We start from the raw sequence: 23,041 nt of genomic DNA, 5'->3' as shown, positions 1-23,041 counted from the left end.
CATTCATACATGTGGGGAAACAGGAAGATGAACCCGTTGTTGATCATGTTGAGTCTGATGGGTCAATGGATCAATCTGGTGGGGAGCATTTCTGAAAGCAAATGGATGTATGGATCTGGAGCTTGGTTTACTTATTTATTCAGAAGGTACTTCCTCCCTTATCCTTAGGTAAAATAGATTCCCTTATCCTTAGGTAAAGTAGAGATTCCTTAGGTAAAATAGAGATTCCTCAAGTCTCATACTCCATGTCTTGCTGAAATTCATTCTAAGAGCTTTAACTACATTCATTATATAGATGACATGCAACTTGCTCCATTATACATTTTTTTATTTCCTTGCTCTTATTCCCAGTATCATGTCCTTAGAAATTTCAAAATAGGTATCTGTCCAAAGTTTTAAATTCATATAACAAAAACATAGCTCTTCTATTTCTGTCTTAAAAAAGTTCCTCCCTTAATAATCTTTCTATAATAAAAGTGATATTTCTGTATCAATTTCCCAGGATAAAAATCTGCAATTTTTTGGCCACCATGGTGTCTTTCAATTCCTGCTTCTGTTTTCTCTCCTCTTCTTTGATTTTTCTTTCTTATTTAGTACCCACTTTGTTTATACATGCTCTCTGGGTTTTTCATAATTTAGGGTATGTGGAAACAAATCAGCAAACCATTTCTTAGCCCCAGATCTGTGTCATTACTGTATTCTGAGATTTCTTTCCATGATTCATAACATCACTCATGTTTATATTTTATTTTGTCTCATTATCCAGATATTTTAGTTCAAGCCCTATCTTGAAATTCTTCTGTGATGACTTTCAGTACCTGTTTTCTTCCTGTGTGTTCCATATCGCTGCAATCTTCTGCCGTCTTTTGTGTATAACCAAATCACTGTAGTTATAAAAGTCCTGTAAAGGGGACTTGAAGGGAACAAAATTGAAGGCAAGAAGACCATTAGCAAGTCTTAAAATCATGTGTGTTATCCTCAGACTTTTATGTCTAGTGTCCCACCTATGTTTAATCTTACTTATTTAATCTTATTACTGCTTACTAGCTTTTGACCGCTAATTAATTTAATCTTCTGGTATGTCTTGTCCCATCAGGATTACTAGGCACCTGCAATTTTAAGCAGACTTTAATTAGATGCAGTTGATTATCCCAGTATCTCTCCTAATAAAGGGTTTAGCAGAAAAACTCCAGATACTAGCTTATGTATATAAAGAAAATTTTTACCAATAGGCATTGTCCTTGTGATGCATCATCTTTCAGAATTTTAAATAAGCTAAGTTGTGATCACTAATCACTCAACAAGTATTTGTTTGCTATCTAAATATTTATTTTGGATTAATGTAAGCCATTATCAAGTGTTGATTTCTAGATGTCATTGAGCTCTTCTTAAACATCAAGCAGTGTATAGAAGGATGTTTTATTAAATATTTCACCATTTTTAAATTAGGGCAATCAAAAGACTGGGACCCATTATGAATTCAATAATTGCGGGTATATAATATCTTTTTAAATAAGCTTTTATTAACTGATACAAAACACTCGTTTAAAGTATTTTTAAACAATGCAGTAAAGTGTAAAGTAGAAATTTTCTTTATACTTACTCATTCCTTATGCCCCATAGTTAAACACTGTTAAACTCTTCCTATATGAATAGACCTATCTCATATTATACTCAATCTTGTGCTTTTTAAACTCCATTAAAGCAAAATTCTTTTCTGAGTGTACAATTTTGTTTTAAAGGGGCCTGGGCTTACTCAGATCATCTTCCCTCTGCTAGTTACTAGCTATTTATTTAATCTTGTTATTTTTTAAAGAAAATAGAAATAATAATGCCTAATTTGCCTGGTGGTTTTTAAAATGTAATTGATTAATTAATTCCAGTGTTATATTAGTTTCAGGTGTACAATATAGTGATTCACCAATTCTATACATTACTCAGTGCTCATCATGATAAGTGTACTCTTAATCCCCTTTACCTATTTCATCTGTCTCCCCACCTACCTCCCCTCTGGTAACTGCCCATTTGTTCTCTGTAGTTAAGTGTTTTTTGGTTTGTCTCTTTTTATCTTTGTTTACACATATGAGTGAAATCATATGGTATTTGTCTTTCTCTATTTCACTTAGCAATGTACATCCTCTAGATCCATCCATGTTGTTGCAAATGGCAACATTTCATTCTTTTTTATGGTTGAGTAATATTCCATATATATATGTATATATATGTTTCATCTTTATTTACTTCTTTATTCATCTATAGATGGACACTTGGATTGTTTCATGTCTTGGCTATTGCAAATAATGTTGCAATAAACGTAGGGGTGTGCATATCTTTTCAAATTGTGTTTTCATATTCTTCGGGAAAATTCTGCATGATGGTTTTGAGATAAAATATAATCATGTAAGGGGCGCCTGGGTGGCTCAGTCGGTTAAGCATCTGCCTTCAGCCCAGGTCATGATCCCAGGGTCCTGGGATCGAGTCCCGCGTCAGGCTTCCTGCTCTTAGGGAGCCTGCTTCTCCCTCTCTCTCTGCTGTTCCCCCTGCTTGTGCTCGCTTTCTCTGTCAAATAAATAAATTAAAATCTTTTTTTTTTAAAGATTTTATTTATTTGACAGAGAGAGACACAGTGAGAGAGGGAACACAAGCAGGGGGAGTGGGAGAGGGAGAAGCAGGCTTCCCACCGCGCAGGAAGCCCGACGCGGGGCTCGGTCCCAGGACCCTGGGATCATGACCTGGGCCGAAGGCAGACACTTAATGACCTAGCCACCCAGGCACCCCATAAATTAAAATCTTTAAAAAATATATATAACCGTGTAAGTTAAGCACTTTTTGAAATATCTTTTCTTAGATAGATTGTTTTGAAGTATAATTTACATACAGAAAAATTCACCAGTTTTAAGTATTCACTGTGATGAGTTTTGACAAACATGTATACAATTGTATAATCATACAATCATACTACCACAGTCAGAATAAAGACTGGTTCATCACTCTAAAAAGTTCTCTCTTTTGCAGTGAGTTTCTTCCCTTTAACCCCACCCTTGGCAGTCACTGATCTCCTTCCTATCACTTTTTAGAATTTCATGAATTTTTAGAATTTCATGTTTTTCCCTTTCTAGAATTTAATGTAAATGGAATTACATAGTCTGGAGCCTTTTGTGTCTGGCTTTTTTAACTTAGTATAATGCTTTTGAGATTCATCTTTGTTGTTGTGTTTACCAGTAGTTTATCCCTTTTTATTTCTGAGTAATATTCTCTTGTATGGATAGACCACAATTTGTTTATCTAGTCACCAGTTGTTGGACATCTTGGATTCTTTCCAGTTTGGGCCTGTTATGACTAAAGCTGCATAAATATTCAAGTACAAGTCATTATTGACATATTTTCATTTCTCTTGGGTAAATACCTAGGGGTAGGATTAATTGGTCAGATGATAAGGACATGTTTAAATTCATAAGAAACTATCAAAGGGGCTGAACCATTTTTCATTCCCACCAGCAGTGTGTGACAGTTCCAGTTGTTCCACATCCTTCCCAACACTTGCTATTATCAGTCTTTTTAATTTTAGTCATTCTGTTGAGTGAGTAGTAGTATCCTTGTGGTTTAAATTTATGTTTCCCTAATTGCTAATACTTATGAGCATCTTTTTATGTGCTTATTGGCCTTTGTACGTTGGGAGGGGTTTTTTTTGTTTGGGGTTTTTTTGGGGTTATTTTGGTGAGATATCTGTAAAAAGCTTTTGACTATTTTTAAAAAGCAGATTAGTTGTCTTATTATGGTGTAAAACTTGTGGATCAAAGCCCTTTGTGAGACAGATGTCTTGCAAATATTTTCTCTCTGTGGCTTGCTTTTTCACTTAATAGTGTCTTTTGAAGATCAAAAATTTTTATAATTTTCATAAAGTCCAATTTACAAATTTTTCCTTTACATTCTACTTTAAAAATCTTTGCCTAATCCAAGGTCACTAAGACTTTCTTCTGTGTTTTCTTCGAGGAGTTTTATTAATTTAAGCTCTAACATTTAGGTCTCTGATCCATTTTTTTTTTTTTTAATTAATTCATGAGAGACAGAGAGAGAGAGAGAGGCAGAGGGAGAAGCAGGCTCCCAAGGAGCAGGGAGCCCGATGTGGGACTCGATCCCAGGACCCTGGGATCATGACCTGAGCCGAAGGCAGACGCTTAACCATCTGAGGCACCCAGGCGCCCAGGTCTCTGATCCATTTATGGTTAATCTGTATATATGGTGTGGGGCATAAGTTGTTCATTTTTTTGGCATATATATATATATATATATATATATATATATATATATATATATCTCCAGTTGTTCCAACACTATTAGCTGAATATATTATCTTTTACCACTGAATTGCCCTACCAACTTTGTTAAAACTCAGTTGACCCATATATGTGGGTGCTGGATGCCATACCATTCTGTTTTGGCTAAATAACTTTAAGCCTTGAAATCAGGTAAAGTCCTCTAATTTTGTTCTTTTTTTCAAAGTCTCAGCAGTCTTAGGTCTTTTGCATTTCCATATAAATTTTAGAATCAGCTTATCAATTTCTATAAAAAGCCTGCTGGGATTTGAAGGAGATTGCATTCAGTCTCTAGATCAATTTCAGAATTGCTGTCTTAATGGTATTGAATCTTTCTGACCATTAAAATGGTATATTTCTCCATTTATTTAAGTCTTTAAAAATTTTTCACTTAACAGTGTTTTTTATAACTTGCAGTGTATGGATATGGTACTTTTTTGTTAAATTTATTTCAAATATTTCATAATTTTTATGCTGTTATAACTAGTATTGGGTTTTTAATTTCAGTTTCCAAAGATTTGTTGTTTCTAATACAATTTTATTTATTGTAGAAATGTGATTGATTTTTGTTTATTGATGTTGTCTCCTGTGATCTTGAGAGTAGTTCTAGTAGTTTTTTAAATATATTCCTTAGGATTTTCTGTGTAGATGATCATGGTATCATTGAATAAAGGTAATTTTACTTCTTCTTTTACAATCTGTGCTTTTTATTTATTTTTCTTGCCTTATAGCACAGCTTAGAGTCTTAAGTAAAATGTTGCATAAAGTGTTGAGAATGGACATCATTGCTTTTTTTCCAGTTTTAGCGAGGGAAAGCATTGAGTCTTTAAACATTGTGTGATGTTTCAATATGGGTCTTCTTATAGATGCCCTTTATCAGGTTGAGAAAATCCCTTCTATTCCTGGTATGGAGAGTTTTTATCATGAATGGATGTTGAATTTTGTTGGATGCTTTTCTCTATATTTATTAAAATGATCATAACATTTTTCTTTTTTAGTCATTTGATGAATTATACTGAATGACTTAAAATGTTGTACCAACCTTTCATTCCTGGGCTAAACTTCACTTGGCGATGATCTATTATTACTATTTTTTTTATGTATTGTTTGGATTCTATTTGCTAAAATTTTGTTGTAGAATTTTTACATCTTTGTTTATTAGGGATATTGGTCTATAGATTTATAATATCTTTGTCTGGTTTTGGTTTCATAGTAACACTTGCAACATAGAGTAGGTTTGGTACTATTTCCTCCTTTTCAGTGTTTGGGAAGAATATGTGTAGAATGGGTATTATTTCTTAATGTTGGAATTGACCAGTGAAGCCATCTGGGTCTTGAATTTTCTTTGTGGAAAGATTTTTAACTGCAAATTCAACTTCTGTACTCAATAGAAAGGACTATTCAGTTTATCTCTTCTTGAGGGAGCTTTGGTAGTTTGTATCAAATCCCTTTGGGATTTGCCCATTTTATGTAGATTGTTGAATTTATTTGTACATAATTTATAATATTCCTTTATTATCCTTTTAGTATTTTCATAATCTGTAGTGATGTCATCTCTCTCATTCCTGGTATTGTTATTTTGTTGATTTTTTTGAGAACCAGCTTTTGGTTTAATTGATTCTGTTGTCTTTCTGTTTCCTTCCTTCCTCCCTCCCTCCCTCCCTCTCCCTCTCCCTTTCTTCCTCCCTTCCTTCCTTCCCTTTCCTCCCTTTCTTTCCTTCTTTCTAAGTAGGCTTTACACTGGGGCTTGAACTCACAACCCTGAGATCAAGACCTGAGCTGAGATCAAGAGTTGGATGCATAACCGACTGAGCCACCCAGGCGCCCCAGTTTTCTATTTTTGCTCCTTGTTATTTCCTTCCTTCTGCTTACTCTGGGTTTAATTTGTTCCTTTTCTAGTTTCTTAAGGCTTATTGTTTAGAAACCTGTCTTTTTTAAGTTTTTAATGCTATAAATTTCCCATTAAGCACTGCATTAGCGCATCCCACAAATTTTGATATCTTTTCATTTTCATTCAGTTCAAAATGTTTTATTTCTCTTGTGATTTCTTCTTTGACCCATAGGTTATTTAGCAGTGAGTTAATTTCAAAATATTTGGAAAATTTTCAGATACCTTTCTGTTACTGATTTCTAGTTTAATTCTGTTGTGATCACAAAGCATACTTTGTATGATTTCAGTCTTTAAATTGATTAAGATTTGTTTTATGGCCCAGATTGTAGTCTCTCTTGGTGAATGTTTCACATACATTTGAAAAGTAGGTGTATATTCTGCCATTATTGCTAGTAGTGTTCTAAAAATATCAATTAGGTCTACTTGGCTGATAGTGTTATTCAGGTTTTCTATACCCTCACTAATTTTCTGTTTATCTAATTGATTATTATTAGAGGAACATTGAAATCTACATCTGTACTTACGGATTTTTCTATTTCTCCTCCTAATTCTGTGTTTATATATTTTGAAATTCTGTTACTAGCTGTACATATGTTTATTATTTATATTTTCTTGGTGAATTGACACCTTTATCTTTATGAAGTCTTCTTTTTTTTTTTTTTAAGATTTTATTTATTTATTTGACAGAGAGAGACACAGTGAGAGAGGGAACACAAGCAATGGGGGAGTGGGAGAGGGCGAAGCGGGCTTCCCACCAATGACAGAGAGAGACACAGCGAGAGAGGGAACACAAGCAGGGGCAGTGGGAGAGGGAGAAGCAGGCTTCCCACTGAGCAGGGAGCCCGATGCAGGGCTTGATCCCAGGACCCTTGGGATCATGACCTGAGCCGAAGGCAGACGCTTAACGACTGAGCCACCCAGGCGCCCCTGAAGTCTTCTTTTTATTGCTGCTAATATTTCATATCCTGAAACATAATTTGTCTAGTATTAATATAGCCCCTCCAGGCTTCTTTTGACTAGTGTTTACATGATCTTTCTGTTTCTGTTACTTTTAACTTATCTGTGTCTTTATATTTCAGGTGGGTTTCTTAGAAGTAGAATATAGTTGGATTTTGCTTTTTTGTCCAGTTTTACTTTTCATTTCAGTATTAAGTCGTCTTAAATGCTGTTTCCTTTGATTTTCAGTACTTTCATTTTTCTGTCATTTGCCTTTAGCTCACTTTTCTTCATGAAATTTAATTTGATTATAGTCATTTTGAATAGCTGTTACCCCTGTTAGCCCAACTATATATAACTATAGGTGGCTAGATATCTGTTAATGTTATATTTATATTTGTGGGTAAATTTTTGTTTACATCTCCTGCTCTAGATTATTCTCTCTTCATCAGGAATGCATCTTTTGTTTTGTACTTTTCCACGTGATCTCTAATACAGTATTCTTAATACAGTGTGTGAGTGCTTGCTCAGTTGCTGTCTGATGAAATATTATCTTACCTAATTATCTTCACAGCTTCTTTTCTTTTTTTTTTTTTTTAAAGGTTTTATTTATTTGAGAGAGAGCACATGAGAGGGGGGAGGGTCAGAGGGAGAAGCACACTCCCTGCCGAGCAGGAAGCCCGATGTGGGACTCGATCCAGGGACTCCAGGATCACGACCTGAGCCGAAGGCAGTTGCTCAACCAACTGAGCCACCCAGGCGCCCATATTCACAGCTTCTTGAAGGTGTTCAGTTTTTCTTTTTTTTTTTTTTAAGATTTTATTTATTATTTATTTGATAGTGAGAGAGGGAACACAAGCAGGGGGAGTGGGAGAGGGAGAAGCAGGCTTCCTGCAGAGCAGGGAGCCCGATGCGGGGCTTGATCCCAGGACCCTGGGATCATGACCTGAGCCGAAGACAGACGCTTAACCAACTGAGCCACCCAAGTGCCTCTCAGTTTTTCTTTGAAATGGTACTTTATTTATGCTAGTTTTGGGGGTGGTCCACTGGTAAATTTCTCAGTGATTCTTAGAAGTTTTATTCCCAGAGTTTAGCTATCAAATTATGTGGGTTTATTCAATTCCCATTTTATTTAGGAGAGTCTCAGGTAGAGTAGGATGTTCCTTATTATCAAATTCTTAATCAAGGTCAGCAAAGTGAGTTTCATGATCCCAAGGTGTTGCCTCACTTCATTCAGTCCTGAACCTACATGCATTTAATTATTGACTTCGCCCAGAGTGGGTGGGCTGGAAGGGTAGGTAGCATGACTGTACAAAACTGATGCTATGAAATAGCCCAGTGGCCAATAAACATTGGTGATTAGATAATCTCAAGTCTGGAAGTCTAAAGTTAATATTGTTACTACTAAATTTGTGAATTGCCTTTTGCCTTTTCCTAACCCTGGTGATTTTATTTACTTTGGGATGGCAGTTCAGAGATTCTTAGTTTTGGGCTTTATGCTGAGAGTGGGTGCTAGGGCTGTTTTGAATTTTTAATATGGGAGGTGGGTGATGAGGAAATCCAGGACATTGGGTTTGGGGTTAAATTGAACTTTTAGTTCCTTACTCTCTGCCTTTGCCCTAATGACTATTTTTACATTCATTTGTGCAGAGGTTGATTTCAAAAGATAACATATGTAACCATGCAGCTCCTGCTACTTCCTGTTTTGATATTATGGGTATGAAAACAAATTAAACTAGCTTAGCCATTACATTATATTTACCGGAAGTCATGGAACCTGGAGCATACTCTTTGAAAGGTGCCCCTTATGCAAATCCATTTTTTTCATATTCCCAACAGCAGTTTGTGTTAGATAGCCCCTTTGTAAATAGTTGCTGAGGACATGATTATGAGTTTTGCCCTCCCCAGCAGCCCCTGAGGTATCTCCTGTTGGCCTTTAGGGTCGCCAGTACTCAGAAAGCAAGTATGTCAGTGCCCTTAGTTGCTAGCATTTATGTACAAGCTGTTTTTCCTTTCTTCAGTCTTCCTCAGTTGGCATGAAAAAAATCAAAAGTGATGGTGCATTCTTTCCATTATAATTCTTTCCAGAACACGTCATTTTAGCAATATTACAGTCCCTAATGGTTGTGTGTGGGTTTTCTGTTATTTTTCTCCTTAATTCAACCTTAATAACCATTGAAACCCTTTTTACATATCCATAGTTCATATACTATCTTGGTTTCTTCTACTGATTCCTTTTCATCTTTTTTACCTCTAAGTTTTGGAGTGCTCAAGGATCAGTCTTCGGTTGTCTGCTCCTTCCTGTCCCGTTTTCTAAGACAGTGATTTCATCCAGTCTCATGGCTTTAAATACCTTCTGCATGCTAATGGCTCCCAATTCTGTCTCTGGTCAAGACCTGTCCCCTGACCTCCAGAACTGTATATCCTTCCAGCTGCCTACTTGACATGTCTAATAGGCATCCCTAACTTAATATTGTCTCTAACTGAGCTTCTGATGGTCTCCCACAAACCAGCTTCTCCTATAGCCTTCCCTATCTCAGTTAATGCTAGCTCCATTCTTCTGGTGGCTTGGGCCAGAAACTTTGGTGCCATTCTTGACTCTTCTCTTTGTCTTACACCCAACATCTGATCTGTCAGCAAATCCTATTAGCTCTGTCTCCCAAAATATATCCACATTTGACCAGTTATCACCATTGCTTTTGCCACCATCCTGGTCCATGCCACCATCTTTTGCCTGATTTATTGAAGTTACTTCCTAACTGGTCTCCCTCCTTCTGCTTTACTTCTCTATAGTCTGTTCTTAGCAAGTTGCCAGAGTAACATTGTTAAAACTTCCCTTAGTTCTTACAATTGTTCTGTTGAAAACCTTCTAATAGTTTCCCGTCTTACTCAGAAAAAAGCTAAAGGCCTTAACTGTTACCTATAAGAACCTGTGTGATCTGATCCTCCATTACCTCTCCACTCTCATTTCCTATTGTTCTCTTCCTTGTTTACTCTGTTCCAGCCACATGGCCTCTTGGCCATTCCTTGAACATGCCTTTCCTTCAGAGCCCTTTTACTTGCTGTTCACACTACATAGAATTCTCTTCCTGCTAGTATCAGCAAACCTAGCTTTCTCACTTCCTTTGGATTTTTACTCCCTGAAACCTTCCCTGGCCAACTTACTTGCTTTCCTGTTTCCTGCACTGGAATGTAAGCTTCATGAGGGTGGAGATTTTGTCTTGTTTTGTGTACTACAGAATTCTTAGCACCCAGTAGTCATCGCTGGCATGTAGTAGATGCTCATACGTCTAAAAATTAATAAATGAATGGGTAAATGATCCTGATTGTCATAATACCTCTTTAAAAAGAAGATAGTAAGCTAACATAGCTCTACTACATACAAAGTTATGTTGAAGGAAAGAAGGATGGAAGGGATTGAAAGAAGGCCTGATGGAAAGTAAGAAGGATTTGGAAAATAATTTTAAATTTCTTAAAATGTAGAGCGATCCTATAAATGTATGAATAGCAGTACTCTTTTATTTAAATAACTATTTATTATTTTTCCATGGAGGCCACAAAAATTAGTTACTCCCATCAGTAGGAAACAGATCTGAACATCAGGCTGCAGTGTGAACCAGGAGATAAAAGTTCTGCTCTGGGTTAAGAACTGTGGACTTAGATGTCACTGAGTCATTGTGTTATTTAAGAAGGGTAACAGTGTGTCTTGGTTTTCCAGGAATAGTCTTGGTTTAACTCTCTTGTTAATTATTAATAGGGTGGGTTTTTAATTCTCTCAAGGGTCCGAGTCTGATAAGTTTTAAGGGCACCCTATAATTAAGGTGCTTGCCCCTGGCTAGTGATTGTAGCAGATATTGAAATTTGTGCATCGTAAGAAAGTGTGACTTCCCCAGGGCGCCTGAGTGGCACAGTCTGTTAAGTGTCTGCCTTTGGCTCGGGTCATGATCTCAGGGTGCTGGGATAGAGCCCTTTGTCCGGCTCCCTGCTCCACAGGGTGTCTGCTTTCCCTCTCACTCTGCCTGCCGCTCCCCTCCACTCATGTGCATGTGCTCGCTCTCTCTCTCCCCATAAATAAATAAAATCTTGAAAAAAAAAGAGAGTGTGACTTCCCAAACCCCTATTCTGGTGATTAGTTGCTTTAAGAGGACACCTTTCAGGGTTGTACTAGTAAAACCTTGATTATCTGGCACGTAACTGGAACCCTTAAGAAAATGATAATTTTCCATAATTTTTCTATGCCAGTATAAGTACTTGTAGAAAAGTTTACATAAATTATATTATGCTATATGTATTATTCTACAACTTAATGTTCTGTGTTACTGTATATAGATGTACTTCATTATTTCAACTTAGTTTTGCAATTTTCAAAAAATCGGTATCAAAAAACAATGTATAGGAGAGTTGCCTGTATGAAACCATAAGATAAGCAAAAAAGAATGCTTTCAATATCTTAATCACAAGTAAAGAGCATAAGATACGTATCTTACCATTTATGGTGTAGAAATCCTTACATTGGATTTCCATATTAGCAAAAAAGTAGATAAAAGACCAACTTGCCAAAATCTGGTCTTAAGGGAATTTTTGAAGAGAACTCATTACCATAAACACATGTACTCTCTGTGGATAAGGAAATGCAAAGAAGCAAAAAGAAAAATTCTCCCTGGTGAAATCACTCAAAGTCAATCACTGCTAACAATGCATTTCATTTCTCTTTTTATATATTTCATAAGTTTTGTTAGCTTGTGTATTTTTACATGGCTTTAATCATACTGTATATATAAATTTGCATCCTGCATCTGCCCCTCCCTGATTAATATTTAATATTTTGGTATTAAAATAGTATTTTAACTGTTTTTCTATATGCTTTAGACTAGATTTCCAGAAGAGGAATTACTAGATCAAAAGCTATGACTATTTAAAAAATTTTTTTATATATATTGCCACACTGCTTTTCATAAGTATTGTACCAGTTAATACTTTAACAGGTTGGGTCTGATGTTGCTTATTTCATCACACCTGTGCTTGGGTTGGGCCTTATGATTTTTAAAATATTTGTGATTGCAAAAACAAAAGTTCGTCACTGTTTTAATTTGCACTTCTTAACATTTTTGTGACATACATTTTCTATAAACATTAATCGTATCCTATTGTATATTAGAACATGATTTTGCAGCTTAAGAGACCTCCATTTAGGGGGGAACATCCCCTTATAAATAAAACTTAGAGCATGTTCAAAAGACAATTATTAGTTTGCTTTTGTGTTTTTTTAAAGATTTTATTTTTTATTTATTTGAGAGAGAGCAAACATGAAGTGGGAGGAGGGGCAGATGAAGAGGGAGAAGCAGGCTCCCCCCTGAGCAGGGAGCCCGATGTGGAGCTCGATCCCAGGACCCTGGGATCATGACCGGAGCCGAAGGCAGACACTTAACTGAGCCACCCAGACACCCCAAGACAATTACTAATTTTTAATTAAGGATGAATTATCCAGGTTACCATATTGAAATTAACCTCAAGAGTGGCAAAAAAACCTTTCCAAAATGCTTATTTAGTAGAAAACAATTTTCACAGTGGGGAAATATGGCTTCTTATTAAGAAAAATTTAAATATTTATCTTGGATATATCTAACATTATATTAGGTTTCATTGATTTCATTGAGTACTAATGAACAACAAACTAACAGAAATTTGATATTTCTTTCAGGAACAGTTAATATTTAATAAAATAATATCTTAAATATTTTCTTCTTTTCAAGGTATCATAGACGTCGTAGGAAACTGGATCCTCCAAAAGACAGATGATACTGAGGTTTTCAGGAATTAAAAAGATGTTATCTTGTGTCTCATTTGCCATTTGAGAAAATGCAATTGAGTATATTTACTAATATGTTATATAGCAAAATAATAAAATGTCTTCATGTATTAGCATGTATATTTCTTTATATAAATTAGGGAATTGTGGATTTGACATTCTTACTTACAGAAACCTACTTCATCTTACTTTGCTTTTGAGATATTAAGATCTACCATTTATTTTTATGTGTCTAGTGTGATTATTTTTACATTATCAGCCAAATATTGTTAGTATTAATAGAAATATGCATGGCTCTCCTTCTCAAGGAGATTTTTAAATTGCTTTTGAAAAGAAACTCATGAGGTCCACCCAGAAAATAAACGTTACAATTCTTTCTTGTGGCTTCTAGGAAATAATTAAATTACGGTTGACCCTTGAACAACTCCAGTTTGAATCGTGTGGGTCCATTTATACACAGATTTTTTTTTTTAATAAATATAGTCCAGTACTGTAAATGTATTTTCTCTTTCTTATGATTTTCTTAGTAACATTTTCTTCTCCCTAGCTTTATTGTAAGAATACAATATAAAATACATATAACATGTAAAATATATGTTAACTGACTATGTTATTAGTAAGGCTACCAGTCAACAGTAGGCCATTAGTAATTAAGTTTTGGGGGAGTCAAAGTTATAGATGGACTTTTGACTGCATGGCAGGTTGGTATCTCTAACTCCCTTGTTGATCAAGGGTCAACTGTAGGTACATTTTAATTAGTTCCGTCTGCTGGGTCCTTTATATACATCATTATTAAATTCTCACAATAATCCTTTAAAGATAGAGCATCATCCCCATTTTATGGGTAGGGCCAAGTGACTTGAACCCTATCTACTTAGCAAGTGGGAGAGCCAAAAATCCAAATGGTCAGGCCCCAAAGCTTTTTTACAGTGCATTACAGTGACAAAGGGGTATTCTCTTTCACCCAAGAATGTACTTTCCTAGAAAGAAAGTACATTTTGCTTACAAATTATAAATTTGTTTTGAGATTTTTTTTTTTACTGGCTCTTTAAAAAATTATGCTAGCTTCAGAACACATGCAGCTCTGGTTAAAATGTTAATATCACTAAACTAGTGTTATGAGAACGTTAATAGATTATTCTGCTGTTGATTGTCACTACCACTTTATATGTGATCCTTGATGGCATTACTGCCCCTGTGATTTCTATTTAGGAGGTGAGGAATCTCTTAAGAAGGTGGAGAAATGTTTTATTCAAACTTGTAAAATATTTGTGGTATTTTAAAATTTGATGTGAAAGATGATTTCAGTGAAGGGAAATTGAAATGAAATTCATTGAAATGAAACTTCATTTAAAGTCTGTTGTTGAATCTAGTTCTTTTAATAAAGGAACTCTAGCTGAAGGTTTTTTAGTAGAATCTATGGAATAATAAATAGGGAAGAGTAAGGGAAATAATTAATAATGGCCACCCTCTGTTATCAAAACGAAATGTCTTTTAGTGGCTTACTTTTTCATTAATATATTGGGGGGGAAAGATTAAAGAAAAACAAGTTGATAGAACTTAGTAATCAGAAAGTTTTACCAGACATGTTTAATGACATTGAAAAATGGTTAAATTTTTTTCAGGTTGATTTATATCCAAATTTTTATAAAGATTAAGATATGCCACATTTTAAAAGTAGGGAGAATAAAGAATTGAATTAAATAAAAAATTTTTTTCTAAGTACAAAGATGAACTAAATGGAGATTGTTCAACTGTAGGATTCTTAAACCACACATCCGCATGTCAAAGCTTTGGAGAATTAACTTCAATCTTACTGTATTAGAAATACAGATCAATACTGTAGTTGCTGGAATTTTGGTTTTCATGGATTGCTGTTATTTAGTTTTGCTAAGTAAGTACATATTCTATCACCACCATCACCTCCTTTCTGCTCCTTCCATTCCCTACTACCCCAGGGGTACTTATCTGCTAACACTAACATTTTATTAAATGTCCACTTTTTTGTCTCCTTTTTCCCTGAAACTTAAAAACTACATAAGGTGGGACGGTCCTTTAAATGGAATTAATTTAGCTTCATGAAAAATTCACTACCCAGTTTTTTTTTTTTAACTACCCAGTTCTCATGTGTCCATTGGTGAGGTGGATCAACAGGTTAGGCTGATAAAAAGCACTATCAGTGAAACCACCAGAGGGCACTCTCACATAGTGTTCAATTCAAACGTTGCTCACCCAAAGGTAGTAACTTAAAGTGCTTAATTACCAAAGAATATTTGGATGTTCTTTAGGTAAGAATGACTAGTAGAAAAAATGGCAGTAGTGAACTCATTATTTATTCTGTTGATCTAGTTGTAAAGCATTTACCAAACCCGTAAAACATACGAAGAGGCATTATACTTTTTGCTAACCCAATAGCAAAAAAATGGTCCCTTCTAAGGATGATTGTGTCTACTTTACTAGGATCTACTGAGGTACTTAATTTTTATAATGATTTTTCTTAACCATGAACATAATGCATTATTTTTTAATTAAAAAATAGATAAATAGAAAATAGAAATTACCCATAATTGTCCCTTGTAAAGATAACACTAAAATTTTTGCTTTCCTTCTTCCATTTTACTTCACTGCATAACTATATTTCAGAAAATAAAAGTAGTATTAATTATGCATGCTATTTTATAACTTGCTTTTTTTCATTTAATATAATTGATTTTTTTGCCATATCATTAAATACTCTCATGTAACAAATGCATAGTATTGTATAATCTGATTGTTATAATTAATTCCCTACTTTTAGACATAATCATTTTTTCTGTTTGTCCCCTATTATAAATAATGCTGTTATTAACATCCTGCTGGATACTTTTCCTTTTTTCTAAGAGACTTTATTTTTAGGGGCACCTGAATGGTGCAGTTGGTTAAATGTCTGACTTGCTTTCAGCTCAGGTCATAATCTCAGGGTCTGTGCTCAGTGCAGATTCTCTCCCTCTCCTTCTGCCCGCCCCCCCCCCCAACCAAAACCCCCTAAAAAAAAAAAAAGTAAAAGACTTTATTTTTTAGAACAGTTTTAGGTTCACAGCAAAATTAAATGGAAGGTACAGATATTTCCCATATCCCCACACATGCATAGCTTCCCCCTTATCAATATCACCCACCAGGATAATACATTCGTTACAGTTGATGTACCTATATTGACACATCATCACCCAGAGTTCATAGTTCACATTAGGGTTCACTCTTGGTGTTGTGCATTCTTTGGGTTTTGACAAATACAGAATGGCATATGTCTACCATTACAGTATCTATAGCATAGTTTCATTGCCTTAAAAACCCCTAAAACTGGTGTCTGCCTATTCATTTTCTTTTCCTTCCTAATTCCAGATCAGAGGTTTCTGATCTTTCTTGTCTTCATAGTTTTGCCTTTTCCATAATGTTATATGTTAGAATCATACAGAATGTAGCATTTTTAGATTGGTTTCTTTCACTTACTAGTATGTCTTTTCATATCTTGATAGCTAATTTCTTTTTAGTGCTGAAAAATATTCCATTGTCTGGATATACCACACTTTATCCATTCACCTACTGAAGGGTATATATTCATATATTGAAGGGTATATTGGTTCCTCCCAAATTTGGGAATTGTAAATAAAGCTGCTATAAACATCTGTGCACAGGTATGTGGACATAAGTTTTCAGCTCCTTTGAGTAAATGCCAAGGAGCATGATTACTGGATTGTAAGGTAAGAATATGTTTAGTTTTGTAAGAAACTGCCCAGGTTGCTTCCAAAATGGCTGGAGCATTCTACATTCCCTCCAACAGTGAATAAGAGTTTCCATTGCTCCATTATCTTCACCAGCATTTGGTGATGTCAGTGTTTTTAGATGTTGGCCATTCTAATAGGTGTGTAGTGGTATCTTAATTGTTTTAATTTGCATTTCTTTGATATATTGCCTGTAGAGCATCTTTTCATATGCTTATTTGCCATCTGTATATCTTCTTTGGTGAAGTGTCTGTTGTTAAGGTCTTTGGTCCATTTTTTAATTGGGTTAGTTGTTTTCTTATTGTTGAGTTTTAAGAGTCTTTTTGTATATTTTATATATCAGTCTTTTATTAGATAGGTGTCTTACATATATTTTCTCCCACTCTGTGGCTTGCCTTTTCATTCTCTTCACAGTGTCTTTTCACAGAGAAGAAATTTTTAATTTTCCTTAAGTCTAGTTTATCAGTTTTTTCTTTCACGGATCATGCCTTTGATATTGTATCTAAAAAGTTATCACCAAACCCAAGATCATCTAAATTTTCTCCTATGTTCTGAAAGTTTTATATTTTATAGTTTTGCATTTTACATTTAGGTCTGTGATCTTTGTGTGTGTGTGTGGTCCATTTTGAGTTAATTTTTAGGAAGGATATAAGGTCTGTGCCTAGATTCTTTTTTTTTGCACGTGGATGTGTGGTTGTTCCAGCTCCATTTGTTGAAAAGACTGTCTTTGCTTCATTGTATTGCATTTACTCCTTCATCAAAAATACATTGACTATTTTTGTGTGGCTCTATTTTTTAGGCTCCCCTGTTCTATTCTTTTGAAATATTTTGTCTATTAGTTCACTAGTACCACAATCTCTTGAAAATTATAGCTTTATAGTAAGAGTTGAAATAAGATAGTGTCAGTCTTCTTCAATACTGGAGGATTATATTAATTGATTTTTGAAAGTTGAACAAGCCTTACATACCTGGCATAAATCCCATTTGATCATGGTGCATAATTCTCTTTTATACTTTTTTAAAATTTGATTTGCTAATACTTTGTTGAGGATTTTTGCATCTATATTCATTTTACTTAGGTATTGGCTTGTAGTTTTCTCTTCTGGTAATGTCTTTGGTTTTGGTATTAGGGTAATGTTGGCCTCATGAAATGAGTTAGGAAGTATTCCCTCTGCTCTGTGTTCTGTAAAAGATAGTAGAGAATTGGTATTATTGCTCCCTTAAATGTTTGGTAGAATTCACATCTGGGCTTGGTGCTTTATGTTCTGTGGAAGGTTATTACTGATACAATTTCCTTATTTATTTATTTATTTATTTATTTATTTATTTATTTATTGATTGATTGACTGACTGACTGACTGACTTTATTTGACAGAGAGAGAGAGCGCGCAAGCACAAGCAGGGGGAGCGGCAGGCAGAGGGAGAAGGATCCTGATGCAGGCTAGCAAAGAGCCTGATGTGGGACCCTGGGATCATGACCTGAGCCAAAGGCAGATGCTTAACTGACTAAACCACCCAGTTGTCCCAATGCAATTTCTTTAATAGATACAGGCTTATTTAAGTAGTCTATATCTTGTGTGAATTTTGCCAGATTGTGTCTTTCATAGAATTGGTCCACTTCATCTAAATTATCTGTGGTATAGAGTTATCCATGGGAATTGTAGTATCAGCAATTTGTGTCTCTTTTTTTCTTAGCCTGGCTAGTGGCTTATTATTTTTTATTCATCTTTACAAAGAACCAGCTTTCGGTTTTATCAATTTTTTCTGTTGATTTCCTGTTTTCATTTTCATTGATTTCTACTCTAATTCTTATTATTTCTTTTTTTCTGCTTACTTTGGATTTAATTTGCTCTTCTTTTTCTAGTTCCCTAAGGTGGAAACTTAGATGGTTAATTTTAGATATTTCTCTGGATCTAACCCATATAGTCGCCTGGGTGGCTCAGATGGTTACGCGTCTGCCTTCGGCTCAGGTCATGATCCCAGGGTCTTGGGATTCAGCCCCACATCGGGCTCCTGACTCCGCGGGGAGTCTGCTGCTTCTCCCTCTGCCTCTCCCACTGCTCATGCTCTCTCTCTCTCTGTATCTCTGTGTCTCAAATGAATAAATAAAACCTTTAAAAAAAAAAAATCTTCCCTTTAAGCATGGCTTGCACTGCATCCCACAAATTTTGATAAGTTTTATTTTATTTTCATTTAGTGCAAAATACTGTTTAATTTCTCTTGATATTTCTTCTTTGACTCGTGTTATTTAGCAGTGTGTTATTTAATCTTCAGGTATTTGGGATTTTCCAGCTGTCTTTCTGTAAATGATTTCTAGTTTAATCCCATTGTGGTCTGAGAGCAGACATTGTGTGAATTCTATTTTAAGTTTGGTAAGTTGTCTTATATGGCCAGGAATGTGGTCTATATTAGTGAATGTTCCATGTGAACTTGAGAAGAATATATATTCTACTGTTGTTGGTTGAGGTAATCTCTAGATGTCCGTTATATCTAGTTGACTGATGGTGTTGTTGAGTTTAGCTATGTCCTTACTGATTTCCTGCCTGCTGGATCTGTCCATTTCTGATAGAGCGGATTAAAGTTTGCAATTACAGTACTGCATTCATCTATTTCTCCTTGCAGTTTTATCAGTTTTTGCCTCACATATTTTGACATTCTGTTGTTAGGTGCATACACATTAACGGTTGTTATGTCTTCTAGAAAAATTACCCTTTTATCATTATGTAATGCCCTTCTTTTCCCTGATAGGGTTCCTTGCTCTGAAGCTTGCTCTGTCTGAAATTAATATAGCTACTCCTGCTTTCTTTTGAGTAGTATTAGTATAGTATATCTTTCTCTCTCTCCCTTTATTTATTTTTAAAAAGATTTTATTTATTTATTTTGACAGATAGCGAGTGAGGGAACACAAGCAGGGGGAGTGGGAGAGGGAGAAGCAGGCTTCCCCCTGATCAGAGAGTCCGATGTGGGGCTCTATCCCAGGACCCTGGGATCATGACCTGAGCCGAAGGCAGATGCTTAACGACTGAGCCACCCAGGTGCCCCTCTCTCTCCCTTTATTTTTAATCTATGTGTGTTTTTCCATTTTAAGTGGGTTTCTTACAGACAACATAGAATTAAGTCTTGTTTTTAATCTACTCTAACAATCTCTGTCTTCTAATTGATGCATTGGGACCATTGACATTCAAAGTGATTATTGATATAGTTGGGTTATTATCCACTATATTTGCTACTGTTTTCTGTTTGTTGCCCTTGTTCTTTGTTTCTATTTTTGTGTTTTACTCTTTTTCTGCCTTTTGTGGTTTTGATTATATGATTCTGTTTTCTCTCCTTTCTTAGCACATCTGTTATTCTTTTTTTTTTTTTTTTCCTTAAGGCCTTCCCTACATGCCAGGCCCTGTTGTAATACACTTATTTTTTTTTAATCTTTTTTAGTGGTTGCCCTAGAGTGGTTGCATATATACATTTGCAACTAAGCCAAGTCCACTTTCAAGTAACACTATATTGTATCATGGGCAGTACAAGTACTTTATAATAACAAAATAATCCTAATTCCTCCCTCCTGTCTCTTGTATCATTCCTGTCATTCATTTCTCATACATAAGCATATATACATATAATCAGATACACTGCTGCTATTTTTTAAAAATAATTTTTTATTTTTAAGTAATCTCTACACCCAACATGGGGCTCGAACTCACAATGCCAAGATCAAGAATTGCAGGCTCCACCAACTGAGCAGCCCAGTGCCCCTGTTGCTATTTTTTAAACAAACTGTTAATGTTAGATCAGTGAAGAATAAGAAAAGTTAAAGTTTGTGTTTTACCTGCACTTGTTTCTTCTTCATTGCTCTTTCTCTGTGTAGATCTGAGTTTCTGACCTGTATCATTTTCTTTTCCTCTAAAGAACTACTTTTAATATTTTTTTGCAAGACAGGTCTAGTGACAACAAATTCTTTAAATTTTTGTTTGAGAAAGTTTTTATTTCTCCCTCACTTTTGAAGGATAATATTGCAAGGTAGAGAATTCTAGGTTGGTAGGGTTTTTTTGCTCTCAATGCTTTAAATATTTCTTTCCATTCTCTTCTTGCCCCCATGGTATCTGAAGGAAGTTAGATATAGTTCTTAACTCCAGAGCACTTAATCAAAGTTTTTAATTAAGCATTTGTGTGTGTATGATTATTTGATAAATATCCATCTTATCTACTGGACTGTAAACTCTCTAACTTGCAAGGTCCCTGACTGGCTATGTATACCACTGTGTCCCCAGTGCTTAATATGGGCTGGTACATTCATTGTACCACAGACATATGATTTTATAAAAGAATTGCTATAATGCAGAGGATTAAAGCCCTCTCATTTCATGAATGGGATTAGGGGTTGCGGGGTATCTATGAAACTCCTGAAGTTGTGTAGAATTTTTGAGAATATGTATCTTGTGTGTTTTCCTGGGAATAGAATCTGTGGTTTTTCAGTTCATTAAAGGCTATTTCAAAATACATCATACCTTAGTTCTTACTTGCGTGCAGCTAAGTACATAATAATATTAGTACTGGTATTGATATACAAGATAGAAAGTGTGGTTTCCACATATTCTAAGAAAGCAACCTTAGTTAGATTCCAAACATTTTTTTAAGAACAGAAGAAAACAAGACATCATATGCCTTCATTTTGGAAGGCTCTAGCAATGTGAACAAACCCTGACTTAAGGAATATTTTTCCAGTTTCAGATGTGTATTTTTCAATTTCCAGAAATGAGTTAACTTGAATATCAGCACATAAACACAAGAGGTTAGCAAATTATTTTATTTGCTGGAGGCATAAATAAATGTCTCCATGGCTTATAGTCAAAGGGAATGATTTCTTAGATTTTTTTTCTCAGAAGTTCAAAATGACTTGCTAATATTCTTAGCAAAATAATTTGTAAGTATTGTCCCAATTACAATTCGGCCACTACCCCCAACTATTTTCTAATGTGCTGTGTAACCTTTTGAAAGAAAAGATATTTTAACACATCAGGAAGAAATGCTCAGGAAGAATATGTAATGTGCTTTCTAGTTTTGTACAAAGGCATCTGCTTTGATTTAGTAACATCACCTCATATTTATATAGCATCTTCCTGTAGGAACCTAAAATGCTTCGCAGTTGTGATTGCCTAAATTCTTACAATATTGCTTGTAAATTAGTACATTTTTAGATGGAGAAACTGAGGCAGAGTTCCACAATTACATCTGGATATTGCAAGTAGAATCTTGAGTCAGTCTTTAATTCAGCAATATTATATTTTCTAATGTTCTCTCCAGGCATTTAATTATTTCAGCAAATTTTATTAAGCACCTAGAGTTCAAGCCACAGTGTATTCAAAGATGAGACCTCATTCCTGATTGACAAAATATCTTGCCCAGACCTTTTCTCCTTTCCCTTCTAGTCAGAATTCACTTCTTCCTTCTCCATAATCCAAAGCACATTGAATTACTAATGAATCACTTTCTTTAACTTGTCTTGAATTAGAGCATAGTTTGTGGTTAATAACGTGGTCAGTATGGCAATTTTAATTAATCCCATTGGCCCTTTTCATCATTGCCACCCAGCTATAACTACCATCAGTAGGATTGTGGAAGATAGAATAGTAGACCCGAAAGACACCTTCAAGATGATTTTTGGGTACATACTTTGATTTTACAGAGAGGGGAACAGAGATTCAGTAAATTTGCCCAAGATCACCTCATGGCAGAACCAACCAATGTCTTCTTTAAACATTCAGGTTGTTTTATTAATTTTTTTTTTAAGATTTTATTTATTTATTTGACAGAGACACAGCGAGAGAGGGAATACAAGCAGGGGGAGTGGGAGGGAGAAGCAGGCTTCCCGCGGAGCAGGGAGCCCGATGTGGGGCTCAATCCCAGGACCCTGGGATCATGACCTGAGCCGAAGGCAGACGCTCAACAACTGAGCCACCCAGGCGCCCCGCAACATGTTTTTCAATGGCAGATCAAATTGAAGGGCACAACAAAAGGTAGAAGCTTGAAAGAATAGGGTTTCTATAGACTTACATGTTCCATAATTTAACAACAATTCCCAGTGAAGGTGATTATCTTGATGTTGCACATCTGCAAAAAAGTTATCAAACCATTATGAATTTGATAGGATGCTTTGAATTTTATTTTCCACTAAAAGAATGTCCAGATACAGCCAATTCATGGATCTGGAATCCATTTATTTCATAAAAAAATGATTTAAATTTAATTATAAACTGGCAACTAGTGAAGAATTGAAAATGAATTTTGAAAATACAGCATCACTCGCTTCATTTTGGACAAAGTTAAAAATGAA

At 35.2% G+C, this 23,041-nt stretch overlaps 1 protein-coding gene across 3 annotated transcripts in view; it reads left to right on the top strand.

Annotated features, from left to right (window-relative positions):
• The window catches only part of MRPL42 (mitochondrial ribosomal protein L42), a 65,310-nt gene that overhangs the window by 17,188 nt on the left and 25,081 nt on the right, over positions 1-23,041 (top strand). Inside the window, exon 6 of one of the 3 annotated variants that reach the window (XM_034987845.1) lies at positions 12,897-13,062. The exons of the other annotated variants lie outside the window; for them this stretch is intronic. Within the exon in view, the coding sequence (XP_034843736.1) occupies positions 12,897-12,942 (46 nt within the window). The 3' untranslated portion in view covers positions 12,943-13,062. Of the gene's footprint in view, positions 1-12,896; positions 13,063-23,041 lie in introns of those variants that run through there. 3 annotated transcript variants of the gene reach the window in all.

The sequence above is a fragment of the Mirounga leonina genome, unplaced genomic scaffold (genome assembly GCF_011800145.1).
Source record: "Mirounga leonina isolate KUSES-001 unplaced genomic scaffold, KU_Mleo_1.0 Mir_418, whole genome shotgun sequence".
Lineage (NCBI taxonomy): Eukaryota > Metazoa > Chordata > Mammalia > Carnivora > Phocidae > Mirounga > Mirounga leonina.
This window is presented reverse-complemented; position numbering and strand designations above follow the sequence as displayed.